At 37.6% G+C, this 14,785-nt stretch overlaps 1 protein-coding gene across 1 annotated transcript in view; it reads right to left on the bottom strand.

Annotated features, from left to right (window-relative positions):
* Positions 1-7,268, bottom strand: part of cacna1ab (calcium channel, voltage-dependent, P/Q type, alpha 1A subunit, b) — a 141,212-nt gene extending 133,944 nt beyond the window's left edge. Inside the window, 2 exon segments of the mRNA XM_051945084.1 lie at positions 5,048-5,187; positions 7,135-7,268. Of these exon segments, the coding sequence (XP_051801044.1) occupies positions 5,048-5,187; positions 7,135-7,227 (233 nt within the window). The 5' untranslated portion in view covers positions 7,228-7,268.
* Between the last annotated feature and the right edge of the window lie 7,517 nt (positions 7,269-14,785).

Genomic DNA, 14,785 nt, shown 5'->3' with positions numbered 1-14,785 from the left:
ATCCTCCTCACGCCTTCTATAACAGCCAAACCCATCTCGTATTCCCCCTCTCTTATTCTGTCCTGTTATCCGGAGCCCAGGGGAACAGAGAGACATCGTCACGTGTCTTCTTCTTCTTCTTCTTCCACCTCCTCCTCCTCTCTCCTCCCTCTCTTATCTAGCTGCAGTAGTACTCCACTGCTGCTCTGGTAAGGAGCTCCCTCTGCCTCCATCTCTGCCCGGATCATCTATCCATCTACTCCATCGATGTGGCCATCCATCCACAGTGTTAAGTTTCAGTGACGGTGGATTAACGCTGTATTTAGAGGTGAGCATTAGGGCCACGGCTGTTGACAGATAACCTCGAAGAAAGTTGAAACACAACTCAAAAGTCATCATTTTTTCAGTCCTCATGAAGGAATATAGCAATCATAAACATTTCTCTCCAACAGTGAATAAATAATTGTGACATGTTTGACCCACCTCTGCTAACATTATCCAGTAAATGAGCAAACACAAGTTAGAATCAGCCTGGGGAACAGTTGCATCCACTATTCTGCAGGTACTTCTGGACGCCCATTGTGTCAACCATAGAGGAGGGATGCTGTTCTACATTCAGCCCAATTTGATCTTAAGTGGGCCTGAGCAGTAAAATCACAGCAAACTAGAGAAACAAAATGCCAAAAAAATGAGACAAAACACACAAATGACACAAAAATGACAAAAAAAGAAACAAAATGACACAAAAGTATTACAAAAATAAGGCACAAAATGACAAAAAATAAGACAAATGACATAAAACAAAACAAAAAAGGACAAAAAATTTAATAACTTACAAAGCGACAAAAAATGAACAAAATCAAGACAAAAAATTTACACAAACGAGACAAAAACAACAAAAAATGACAAAAACACGAGACAACTAGAAAGAGACAAACACTCAAAAACAAGACAAAATATTACAAAAATGATTCACAAAACGACAAAATGGAGAAATAAAATGACAAAAATGAGACAAATGACACAAAACAAAAAAAGAGACAAAAAATTTCATTGAAAATTTACAAAGCGACAAAAAATAAACAAAAAGAAGACAAAAATATTACACAAATGACACAAACGAGACAAAAATGACAAAAAAATTAAATGACACAAAAATATTACAAAAATAAGGCACAAAATGGCAAAAAAAATAATACAAATAGCACAAAACAAAACAAAAAAGAGAAAAAATTTTATTAAAAACTTACAAAGCGACAAAAAATGAAAAGAAACAAGACAAAAAAATTACACAAACGACACAAACGAGACAAAAACGACAAAAAAAGAAACAAAACGTCAAAAATAACTTTAAAACGGGCCAATTGTGACCCACACCAGGGTTACCAGCAGGTTCAGTTGTGTTAGCTCAGTGCTGTCCTCTTTGTCTGTTGTTCATTACTGCAAACAGGGAAACATGCTCCCATTTCCTCACTGACCTGACAGGATCTGCAGCACTGAATTCTTTGACATGTTCCGCTAAAAACATGCATCAAACTCCTAATCGTGAGGTGATGCTGCATTCTGGGGGGCATGTTAGCAAGTCTGCAGAGACAAAACATACAAACACTATAGAATCGCCACAGAATATTTGAAGCTTTAACAGAACCCAAGCACTGCTAATCTGATAGAAGATACTCCTTGTTTTAGCATCAGTGCTTTGGTCGATCATTCTAATAAAGTAGATTTAAAGTGAACAGAAAGAGGGAGGGAGGAAGGGAGGTAGGGGGAGGGAAGAAACTCTGCAACCCCTCTGTCTGCCATCGCCATAACAACAACGTCTCTGGGAGAAATGACATTTCACTTTGGCCCGGCTGCTGCTCCCTGCAGGGACGCTCTGATCCGGTCTGTGTGCACGAGTGTGTGTTTGTGTCCTCATTAAAGGCGGATAGCGACCGAGGGGGAGCGGACCTGATCACACATGCACACCTTGTCCAACCAGACCTCTGCTGTGTCTCAGATCAGAAAAGAGACAAAGTCATGCCACTGGAGGCAGCAATTCCGTGTACGAATTTAACGCAAAAACAGACGATGTGTTGATACTGTCACCAGCATCAATTCAAACTATGAAGCAGCCCTCACTGCAGTAACCGTGTGTGTGTGTGTGTGTGTGTGTGTGTGTGTGTGTGTTGTATTTGCCTGTCTGTATTCTAGTTCTTCCCCCTGACAAACACTGGACTGTATCTTGTTTCCATCTCCTCCACCACCTCCCTGCTCTCGCTTAAGCAGCCATATTTAGATCACACAACACGCACAGCTCCACCGTCACTCCTACCACCTGCCTGCACACTGTAAAAAATGTTGTTTTTGTAGGGTGAAATTACAGCTGCATTCAAGGGAAAGAAATGTACTGATAGAGTTGATTTTAGGGCGACAAAATGTGCTACATTCCATATTTTACTATTAAAAAAAGACATTTTAACCTTTAGATCAGAGGTGTCAAACTCATTTTAGCTCAGGTTCCACATTCAGCCCAGTTTGATCTCCAGTGATCAGTAAAATAACAGCATAATAACCCATAAATAACCATAATTCCACAGTTTTCCTTGGTTTTGGTGCAAAAAATGTTCACATTTAAGGAATTATCTTTTTACAAGACAAAACCTGAAATCTCTGAAGAAAAATAAATTAAATTTCAACATTATGTCTCAGTTTATCTTTTCCACATTACAACTTCCACATCACAGCATTTAGTATCAGCAATCTGGAACTGAACGATAGAGTTTTATTTTATGATCAAAATGACAAAAGTCAGACAAAATCAGACAAAAAAACAACAAAAACAAGACAAATTATTAGAAAAATGAGACACAAAAAGTCAAAAACGAGAAACAAAATGACAAAAGCATGAGAAAAACGACATGAAACAAAACAAAAAAAGAGGCAAAAAATTGGGACAAAAATGTTACAAAGCAACAAAAAAAATGGACAAGTGACAAAAATTAGACAAAAATGTTACAAAGCAACAAAAAAATGGACAAGTGACAAAAATTAGACAAAAATGTTACAAAGCAACAAAAAAATGGACAAGTGACAAAAATTAGACAAAAACAGCAAAAGAGAGAAACAAAGCGGCAAAAAAAACAGAGTAACACCACAAGCAAGACAAAAAACACAAAACTACAAAAACAATACACAAAAACAATGAACACAGCAAAACACAAAATGACAAAAATAAGACAAAAAACACAAACGAGAAATAAAACAACAAAAACATAAGACAAACAACAAAAATCAGACAAAAAAACAACAAAAACAAGACAAAATATTACAAAAATGAGACAAAAAGCAAAAGAACAATGAACCATCTACACCCCCTGTCAAAAGTTTTGAGACAGTATTTTACTTTAACATCAAAACAACTTGCTGAGGTTTAGGAATTATTTTACATTTATAGTTGTACTAATTTACAACCTGCAGTTCATGTCTTCTCTGTAATTTGAGGGCCGGATTGGACCCTCTGGAGGACCGCATTTGGATGAAAATACTGTTTAAAGTAGTTTGGTAACTTATTATAAATATTACAGCATTTTTCCATTATTAGCACAACAGACATTAACTGCAGATTGTAAATTAGTAAAATTATAAATTTAACATAATTCCTCGACCATGACAAGTTGTTTGATCATAAAGTAAAATACTGGATTGTTCATTAGTCTTTTGTCTTTTTGTGTCTAGTTTTTGCTGTTTTTCTATCTTTTATTGTCCAACTTTTGTTTCTCGTTTTTGTCTTTGATTTTCGTTGCTCATGTTTTTTTGTCTTATTTTTGTCATTTTGCTTTATTCATTGTTTTTGTGTATCGTTTTTATGTGTTTTTTGTTTCGCTTGTGTTGTTAGTCTATTCTTTTGCTGTTATGTTTCTATCTGTTGTCATTTTTTGTCAAATTTCTGTCGTTTGTCTACTTTTTTGTCGCTCTGTAACTTTTTTGTCCAATTTTTTTGTCTATTTTTTGTTTTGTCTACCGTTGTTTTTTCTCATATTTTGTCATTTTGTTTCTAATTTTTCTAATATTTTATCTTGTTTTGTTGTTTACAGCATTTTTCCATTATTAGCACAACAGTTTGTGTTTTTAACATTAAATATACTTTTTTTTTTTAACAAAAATTGCAGGTAAAGCCGTCATAAATATTAAAGCATATGTCTGTTATGAACACAACATTAATACTAACTGGGAAAAACGGTATTCTTTTCAAGAATTAAATACAAATATCACAGCACTGTTAAGCATCGTATGGCATTCTTCCATCAAAAAGATCTGAAAAAACCTCCACTTTTCTCCTGATTGACCTATTTACGGTGAGTCAGTGTTATTTAAAGTGCATCAAACTGTTTCAGAGTTGACACATTTTTACTGTCATGATTCGACAGTTTTTCACCGTAAAATCTGCAAACATTTTTTGCAGTGTATAAACGGCTCCAAATCAAGTCAGATGAAGTAGTGAGCGGATGATGACATGTGTGGTATAACATAGGCAGGTTTAAATGTGTTCTTTGCTGTTTCCTGTCATTACAGTACAGATGAAGCATCTCTCAAGAAAAGACAAAAAGACAGAGAGTCCCTCTAAGTGATTAAAAATAACAGAACAATTTGTGCTTCCTCTTATTAACAGCAGTCTGAGTGGGCTGTCGTACACTTGAATCATCTGTTCTCAGCTTGCTTCTGCCAGAAACATGACTTCAGAAATATCTGCACAAACTGGGCATGTGGTCTTCACCGTCGGCACGTTCAGTCACGTGAAACCTTTTCTTTGTTTCAGCTTTTTTTTTCTGAAGTCGCTGCTGATCGTGTGCAGCTGCCCCCAAAATATCCCAAATTATCCAGTCTAGAGTCAAGAAACTTCAAAGAAATGTTGACATGCGATCGCCCCGGCTAACCTGGTGCAAGCGTGGAAAGGTTGCCATGGAAACGCATCCCACACGTTTCATCTTTCAAAAGCAGGTACACATTAGGCTCCATGTGAACAACACAGAAGTGGACGCTTCGATCAGCAAAGCAGTCAAAATAAGAAATGGAAAAAAAGACTCACCCAGTGAGCACGACCACAAAGTCCATGACGTTCCAGCCGTTCCTCAGGTACGAGCCCTTATGTAACGCAAAACCCAGAGCCAGGATCTTGATCCCAGACTCAAAACAGAAGATGGCTATGAAGTAGGGCTCCGTCTCCTCCTGCAGGGGAGAAAAGGGCGGGTGGAGGCAGATGGAGAGGATGGAAAACGGGGTAAATGAAGTGGGGAGAGAGAAAACAAAAAGAGAGTCAGTGGCAGGCAGACTGTGGGTCCAACAGGGTTTTATTTCTCTTTATTATAAAGGAATACACAATGATTTTGAAGAACACCATGTTTGCCTTAACCCTCTGAACTCCAGGCAGGTTCTGGGCACATTTCTACTCCCTGCAGGCTCATTTTTCAGAATAAATCCTGCACTTCAAAGGAAACAGACGATGACCACGACCAGGAGAAAAGAGAACTCAACGTGTCTTTTCAGTTATGATGCCACAGATCATAAAAAGAGAGAAAATCTACATGTTTTCAAGCACCCACAGATGGTATAAATGCTGGAAAAAATGAAGACTCTGCATAGTATGGGTAATTTGCTTCCATATTTATGTACACAGCCTGCAGTTCATCCCAGTTCAGCTGAAAAGTTCCTGAATTCAGACGTGAGTTCCACTGAGGACTGCAGAATTATTTTGGGGTTTTTTTTCACAGAATTTGGTAGAAAAAACAACAGATTTTTATTTTCTTTGGCGACATTCGAAGTGACACATGCACAGTGAAAACTGAAAAAGGATATTGTGATTGTAAGCGTAGGTTTGGTTAAGTTTCTCAACCAAATGCTCCATCGCAGACAGTTTGTTCGAGGACTGTTGGGAAGTTGAAAATCTGGCCGTTCTTTCCGTTTCTACAGTTTCTGGCTCTGATAAATGGAGTACTTCTGGCAATTTTGCAAAGACAACACGCCTGCGTTGGGTTTCAGAGGGTTAGAGTGCAAAACAGCTCCAAACTTTACAGCAGGGGTGTCAAACATGAGGCCCGCGAGCCAAAACCGGTCCTCCAGAGGGTCCAATCCGGCCCTCAAAGTGTAAAAACTACAGAGAAGACATTAACTGCAGATTGTAAATTAGTAAAACTATAAATTTAAAATAATTTCTAGACCTTAAAAAGTTATTTTGATGTTAAAGGACTAGCTTGTTGATTGTTCTTTTGTCTTTTTGTGTCTCATTTTTGTAAAATTTTGTCTTGTTTTTGCAGTTTTTTAAATCTGTTTTTGTCCAAATTTTGTCGTTTTGTTTCTCGTTTTTGTCTTTACTTTTCGTCTCGCTCATGTTTTTGTCTTATTTTTGTCATTTTGCTTTATTCATTGTTTTTGTGTATCGTTTTGGTATGTTTTTTGTATCACTTGTGTTGTTACTCTATTCTTTTGTTTTTATGTTTCTATCTGTTGTCATTTCTTGTCAAATTTTTGTCGTTTGTCTAATTTTTTGTCACTTTGTAACTCTTCCGTCCAATTTTTTGTCTATTTTTTGTTTCATTTCGTGTCCTTTGTCTCATATTTTGTCATTTTGTTTCTCGTCTTGTCGTTTTGTGTCTAATTTTTCTAATATTTTATCTTGTTTTTGTTGTTTTCTGTCTTTTTTTGGTCTGACTTTTGACACTTTTGTAACGTGGAAACGATAAACTGAGGCTGAATGTTGTTGAAATTGAACTCATTTTTAGGATATTTCAGGTTGTTCATGATGTTTTGTAGAAAGACAATGCCTGAAATGTGAACATTTTTGCACTTAAAGGAAAAATGTGGAGTTGTGGTTATTTATCGGTTGCTAAGCTGTGATTTTACTGATCACTTCAGATCAAATTGGACTGAATGTGGAACCTGAACTGAGATGAGTTTGACACCCCCGCTTTAAACCAAGAGAACGTAAAAATAATAAAGATAATACGACGACAATGCTCAGCTGTATTAATGTTTGCAGCCAGCATGAGCATGCATTGTGTTTAGTATTCATCTATGACATCTACCGTACTGCACCTGTCTCTGTGTTTGCAAGCCTTTGTGTGTTTTTGTGTACATACGTGTACGCTGCATGTGCATGTGTGTGTGTGTGTGTGTTACCAGTCGTTCAGACAGAGGCGTCTTGTCTCCATCAGGAAGGTGCTGCTCCAGAGCCAGGACGATGCAGTTTGCGATGATGGTGGTGAGGATCATCCATTCAAACGGAGTGCAGCGGAGTTAAGGCCAGCATCACAAACAAGCAGCACACACACACACACACACACACACACGTTCTGTAACGCAGTTACTGTCACTGCTGTTTAACATTTCATTCACTCTGTTTCAAACGTCTCTGCATTAACCCTCGTGTCGTCCTGCGGGTCAGAGTGACCCGTTTTAAAGTTTGAAAATGTGGGAAAAATAAATAAACTCACAGTGAAGCTTCTGATGTCCACATTTTCAACATTTTTTGGTAAATTTCTACATATTTTTTGGTGAAAAAAAAGAAATCTTAATAAAAAGAACATTCACCAAAAAAATCAACCAAAATCCAGCGAAATTCGCTGGATTTTGGTTGATTTTTTTGGTGAATGTTCTTAAGAAACATTTTCAAATTTTCTTTTTTTCCACCAATAAATGTTCAAAGATTTCCCAAAACAGCTTAACTGATATATATGTAATCACTTTGATATTTTTAGGATTTTTTTTGGAAAATTTTTACTCATTTTTTGAAAACATTTACAAGAATTTTTTTGCCAAATTTTTTTTATTTTTTTTTTATAAAACTTTTAAGGGAAACTTTTAAGGAATTATTGGAATTTTCTTCTTTTACAAATTTTCATAAATTTGGAGAATTTTTCTTGCTGAATTTTTAACATTTTTTTCAGACAAGGAAACTATATTTTTGGTAAATGAGGACAACAGGAGGGTTAAAAAGTTCAGTTGCTCCGTCTGCACATATGTTTCTCCTTCTTTGTCAAATAAAGTCAAAATAAAGGTAAAACTGAATAAAAAAAAAGTCTGCTCTTTGATCCACAAATATTCTTCTAATCCCAAAAAGTTCCCCTGATTGTCTGAGTTAAAAAACAAATAAACTAAATATTTTAATTGCACATTCTACCACATATAGCACAAGAGCCAGGATGATTCCTCACTGTACAATTGTCTTCTTTTTTATGTAATTTTCCTGTTTGTTCGTTTGTTTTTTTGCTATCTTTGTAAAGACGTTTAACTCCAGTTGAACTTAAGCAAAGCTTTGGCATGCAGATGCACACATACGGCTGTTAATTATTTTGTTTAACCAAGAAAACACAGGACAAACGATCAACACAAAACCTGTGAGAAACACTATAAGAATCCACCTCAGTACTCCTTTTAGACACCTCAGCTGTAGAAACAAACCTCAGACAGCTTGAGATGTCAGCGTTACAACATATTTCAGACTGAAAATGGACAGTTTGGGACAATTCTAAGCCAGCTTCTCTGTGTTTGGATGTGGTGTAGTGTGTGTGTGTGTGTGTGTGTCTGTGTCTGTGTGTGTGTGAGTGTGTCCATGCCTGAGTAATGGCCGCTGGAGGGGCTAAGATGACTGGATACATCCAGACAGATCAAGCCTGTGCCTAATTGGCCAGTCATTATCCTGTTAGCCCACATGTGTGTGTGTGTGTCTGCGTGAGTGTGTGTGGCGGGAGTACGTGTCTGTTGTCGTGTTTACCAGATGCAGCGTTGACATTGACACTATGGCCGGAGGACGTGTGTGTGTGTGAGGCATAAGAGGCTGCTGGTTGATGTGAGAGGATCGGACAGGTCGGTCTGGGGAGTACACACTAACAAGACAACGCTGAACTGGCCGACACACACACAGCGCACACACCTGTCCTCGTAGAAGACGCAGAAGGAGCTAGAATGCACCGAACACACCACATCTTGGTTTATAAGGTTATTCTGGAGATGATCCCATCTTATTAATCATCTCTTTTACTCAGGAGTAAGCGGGCCTACAGCAGGACTTTCTGCGTTTCACTGTTCCTGAGGTCAGAACAGAAATGGGGAAGAAAGCTTTCAGATCTGCTGCTCCAGCTACACGGAAGACTTTGCAGTCAGAGCTCACACTCCAAAGTCTGGCATCTCTGAGTGGATTTAAGGCTGTGATCAATCCAGTCATATCTGAGGTTCTGCAGTATAAGTGTTTTAATGGAGAGCAAATGTTGTATTTTAACTAACCTTGTAAGATTAATTATTTGTATTTTTTATGTCTATGTTTAACCCTCGTGTCGTCCTGCAGGTCAAATCGAGCCGTTTTAAAGCTTGAAAATGTGGATAAAAAAATATATTTTCACAGTGAAACTTCCGATGTCCACATTTTCAACATCTTTGGGAAATCTCTGAACATTTTTTGTGGAAAATAAGAAATGTTAAAAATGTTTTTTTTTAAGAACATTCACATAAAAATCAACCAAAATCCAGCGAAATTCGCTGGATTTTGGTTGATTTTTATGTGAATGTTCTAAAAGAAAATAATAGAAGTTTTACTGATATATATGGAATCATTTAAAATATTTTTAGTATTTTTTGGGAAGATTTTTACCAATTTTTTTGAAATTATTTATAAGAATTTTCTTGCCACATCTGGGAGATTTTTATAAAATAAAACTTTTAAGGGAAACTTTTAAGGAATTATTGTAATTTTCTTCCTGAAGGTTCTGCAAATTTTCAGAAATTTGAGGAATTTTTTTGCTATTTTTTACAATTTTTTTCAGTAAAGGAAACTATTTTTTTGGTGCCTGTAAATGAGGACAATAGGAGGGTTAAATATGATTGTGTGTTCAAACTGTTGTTTTACTGCCATTCTTGGCCAAGCCTCTCTCATAAAAGATATGTTGGATCTCAGTGGGACAAACCTGGTTAAAAGGTCTGAGAAGTGCAATCTAAGTCAAGTGTCTTCTCATATTTTCTAATATTTCAACACACCAAGCTTTTATACTCAAGACGATAGACACAAATTTTGGGGTTAATTTCATTCTTGTTTCTGCTGTAGACACAGGACTGAAGTCAAAATGAAGTCTCAGCATTTAGAGCTTGAAGCTTGACTGCTGACCAAAGTGTGGCGCACACACAGACACATGGTTTCACAATAAAAGCCGAGACGTCGTTAGATGCCTGAGTTTTGTGTTTGACCTGCTTGTTTTGAGACAGACAGACAGACAGACAGACAGACAGACGTTTTTGAGCATTTTTTTTTACTGCTTTATGCCATAAAAGCAAACAATGGGGGCTGTTGATACAAAAGGACAAAACTTTCAGGGCTGTCAGGTAGACTTTCTGTCTTTAGCAGCAAGTTTGCCCTGGTGGGACAAATAAAGGATATTCTATTCTGTTCTAATGGTAAAACGTATTATTACCTAGCACATTACTACGACATGTTGCTGGTGAAGGATATCCTGAACTGGAATTCACTGTTTATAATAATAATAATAATGGATTAGGTTTATATAGCTCTTTTTTGGCCACTCAAAGCGCTTCACAATGGACCATTATTCATTCACTCACACATTCTCACTCTGGCCCGTGAAAACGTTTCATTTTGACTTTACAACATGTAGATGTTTCAGTTCATCTTAAACTGCATTCACTCGTGCTTGTGTTTGTTTTTGCATAACCTAATGCAGTGTGTGTGTGTGTGTGTGTGTGTGTGTGAGCAGACTACATGCTATCCTGCCACACCATCTATTATTCAGAAGACACACACTCTGCTGGCCTAACAACCTGCTGAAAGCAGGAGGTAACACTCCCTCTATGTGTCTCAGCCTCTCTCTCTCTCATTTCCTCACATTCCCGCCGTATCTTTTCAGATCTCTCCTTCACCCTCTCAGTCTTCCTCCTGCTTTCCTTCTTATCCTTTCTGTTTTGTCTTCTCCACAGTGTCACTTTTTCTCTCAGCCATCCGTTCTTTTTGCATTTTTCCTCTCTCTCTTTCCCTTCTTGTCGACTGCAAAATGTTAGTGACCGCTTCTTTCTTCCCACTGTAGCTCTTCCAGATTTGACCTCCTCCTCTTTTTGCCTCACTTCACCTCTGTCTGTCTGTCACGTCACCTCACCCTGCTCTTTGTCTGAGAGAGAAGCAGAGGTTGGGCGAATCGGAAGCAATTAAGGAGCAGAATTCTTTGACTGCAATACTGGTGAGCGCTGCAGAAACGTGTCTACGCCCCTTTCTTCTTAATTAAAACGGCTTTCTGATGGTCGCAAACAAGTCCTGCCAAATTCTCTCTCTCTCTTAAAATAATTGTATTTCATTGAACTGACACAGAGGTTGTGGTCCAAAGACATAAACAAGCGTTCTGTGTGAGCACCTAAGTGACTGAAATAACGACATTTTTGGAACAAAATGCTGAAAGGTTTTTACCCGGTGAGACCAAAAGTTAAAATAACCAAAAATCCTGCCATCCTTAGCTGTATTACTGCTGCTAATACTGTGTAGACGACGGGCCTACACAACGCAATGTGGAGACAGCATTATCATTTTAAAAATTTACTGATACTTTACAGATTTTCCCTGTTAATTTACAGGTAATAACTCGTAAAGTCACATGAAAACTATTAATTTACGTATTGGTTGTTCAAAAAAAGAAAAAAAATAGTAATTACTTCTTTAGCAACATTTCACCATAAAACAACACTGTCTTTACATTTTCTGAACGTATTCCTCTGTTTAAAACTCAATAATGTTGTTTTATTTCTTTTTTTTTTTCTATTTTTATATATAATTCAAACATGGACACCCCAGGAAAAGGGGTAGATCTCTGTGAAGGTGTTGTTGATATATGATGATAATTAAAATGTCTGTATGAGCCCTAATGTCGTCCTGCGGGTCAGATCAACTTGTTTTAAAGTTTAAAATATGGGGAAAAAACTGTCTTCACAGTGAAAGTTCTGATGTCAACATTTTCAACATGTTGGCGAAATTTCTGAACATTTTTTGGTGGAAAAAAAAGAAATATTAAATAAATGTTTATTAAGAATATTCACAAAAAAATCTATCAAAATCCAGCGAATTTGACTGGATTTTGTTTGATTTTTTTGTGAATGTTCTTAAAGAAAATATTAGAAGTTTCACTGATATATATGGAATCACTGTAGTCATTTTTAGGATTTTTTTGAAAGATTTTTACTCATTTTTTGAAAATATTTACAAGAATTTTCTTGCCAAATTTGGGAGATTTTTTAAAGGGAAATATTTAAGAAATTAACTGAATTTTCTTCCTGAAGGTTTTACAGATATTCAGAAATTCTTTTTTTTTTTGGCTGAATTTTTACATTTTTTTCAGACAAGGGAACTGTATTTTTTGCTGCCTGTAAACGAAGACAACAGGAGGTTTAATTACTCTGTGGACCATATGTGCTTGAATTATTACCTGCCAATACAATCTACAACGTACAGTCTACTTAAAAAATCCCTTAAGAGCCCACTGGATTCGTACAGCTGCACACGTCGCTACCACATCCCCTCATCTGTGTGTAAACCGTTCAGCTCTTTTGTGATTTTACTTTCACTCATAAACCCTGCATTAAAAGCAACATCAGCAGCTGTGTTCACTGTGCTTTCTCAATCTGCAAAGAGGGCGCAGAACATACATGCTTGTCAGAAAATGTTTGGATGTCCACAGACCAGTGCAGTAAATCAGAATTTAATGGCTTTACGATGCTCACTCTAACAGACACTCATTGCTGTGCACCTTTACAAACCGGCCCAATGTTGCACGTGCACGCCTGTGGTGGTACAAACCCCCCAAAACTTCAGTCTGTGAAGACAATAAACTATGCACTTGTTAAAAATGTCTCCTCCTCACACTACAACTCCAAACTCCACGAAGCCACCCACACCTATTTAAATTCCTCCATCCAAGTCACCCTGTGAAAAATGTCCTCGTGCACCAGTCTGCTTGTCTGTGTGTGTGTGTGTGTGTGTGTGTGTGTGTGTGTGTGTTTTCAGCTGATGAGGCATTCTGGCCTGGCGCTGAGGCTGTGCTTTAGGGGAGCAGAGCCTGATGAGGGGGAGATTTTAAATCACACCAAATGAAGCTTTATCAAATAAATGAAACTGTGTAGCGCTCGACTCAGCAAGAGTCAGTTCCTTTATGGGAGTGACGCAAGCAAAGCACTCTCTCTCTCTCTTTCACTCACTCTCTCTCTGTCCTCCTTCACAAACATGCAGAACTGAGGAACAGCACGAAACCGGTGAAATATCTCTACGTTTGAGCCCTTCACTTGCACCCCGTGCGTTTTTAAAGTGCGTTGACGCTGAATGAAGTTGGGAAGTGCTTCACAAAGAAAACAAGAGGCGAGGAAGCCTTGTATCACCGTCCACTGAAACTCAAATGTTGGAAGCAATCACAGAAAAAAGAAGAGGAGTGATTCCGTCTGAATTCACAGATGGGGGTTGAGCATGATGCAGTGATGGCTAGAAGTTGGGACTTTGCATGGCTACAGTAAGAGGATGGATGAGTCTCTGTGCAAATTTGCAGATCTCTACCATCTGTGCTTCATTGACTTCAGGCTCTTTTCATGGGGGGCAATGTTCAGCAGTCCATATCTCTCTAAATAATGTGCCTGGAGGGCTCCCCCTGTATAAGTTATAAGCCAGTCTGGTCTAGAGCAATGCTAAATGGTGCTAAGACATTAATCTGTAAGATTTCTGGTGTTTTTAACACCCTTAACCGTACTCGCGAGTGGTTTTTACAAATAATTTATACATTTTGGGCAAGCCCCCATGCTCTGTAGAGACTTCTCCTGAGTGTGTGTGTTGTTTCTAGGACATCACCAACATGTAGAGAGCTTGGAGAAAAAATTTAAAGTCTCTGTGATACCCAGAAGCAGAGATATAAGTATTTTAAAACCTACAAATTCCAGGCGAGGATTGAGGGAGGAGGGCATTTTGGCCTGAATTATTAAAATTTGAAAATGCCATAACTCAAATTTATTGGGAGTATAAGCCTGTAATTTTGCACACAAAGCTTTTTTATCATGATCTTCCACCACCAGCACCCACAGTAAAACTGAAGATGGAGCTGCAACCACCTTCCTGAATATTTGGTGTTTTGGGATGGAATAAGCCAGAGGAAGTCCTTGCATCCATCCATACAGTACAGGTGGCTTTGAAATGTTCCTCCATGAACCCAACTCACCCGACCTGGTACTATCTGACTTCCCAAACTGAAAAAACTCTTGCACGGTTGTCGTTTTTAGCTATGCTTTCATACATGCTGCCGAGGAGCATCTGGAGGCTTAAGAGGCGACTTTCCTCCATGGGGGGGGCAGTGAAATTAAAGGAGACTGTGTTGTAAAAGAACATAAGGACAATCTTTCTACTGGGACGTTCTCCGGTGAGGCTGACAGTGTTTTAAGCCTCGTGTCGTCCTGCAGGACAAAATCGACCCGTTTTAACGTTTGAAAATGTGGAAAAAAAAAAAAAATTCACAGTGAAACTTCTGATGTCCACAATTTAAACATTTTTTGGGGAAAGTTTTTAAACATTTTTGGTGGAAAAAAAAACAGAAATGTTAACAAAGATGTTGCTTAAGAATGTTCACCAAAAAAATCAACCAATTTTTATGTGAATGTTTTTCAAGAAAATATTAGAAGTAATCACTTTGGATATTTTAAGGATTTTATGAAGATTTTTACTAATTTTTTGAAAATATTTAGAAGAATTTTCTTGTCACATTAGGTGGATTTAAAAAAAAAACTTTTAAGGAATTATTGGAATTTTCTTTTG

The sequence above is a fragment of the Acanthochromis polyacanthus genome, chromosome 3 (assembly GCF_021347895.1).
Source record: "Acanthochromis polyacanthus isolate Apoly-LR-REF ecotype Palm Island chromosome 3, KAUST_Apoly_ChrSc, whole genome shotgun sequence".
Lineage (NCBI taxonomy): Eukaryota > Metazoa > Chordata > Actinopteri > Pomacentridae > Acanthochromis > Acanthochromis polyacanthus.
The sequence above is the reverse complement of the archived record's forward strand: the minus strand, read 5'-3'. Positions and strand labels throughout refer to the sequence as shown.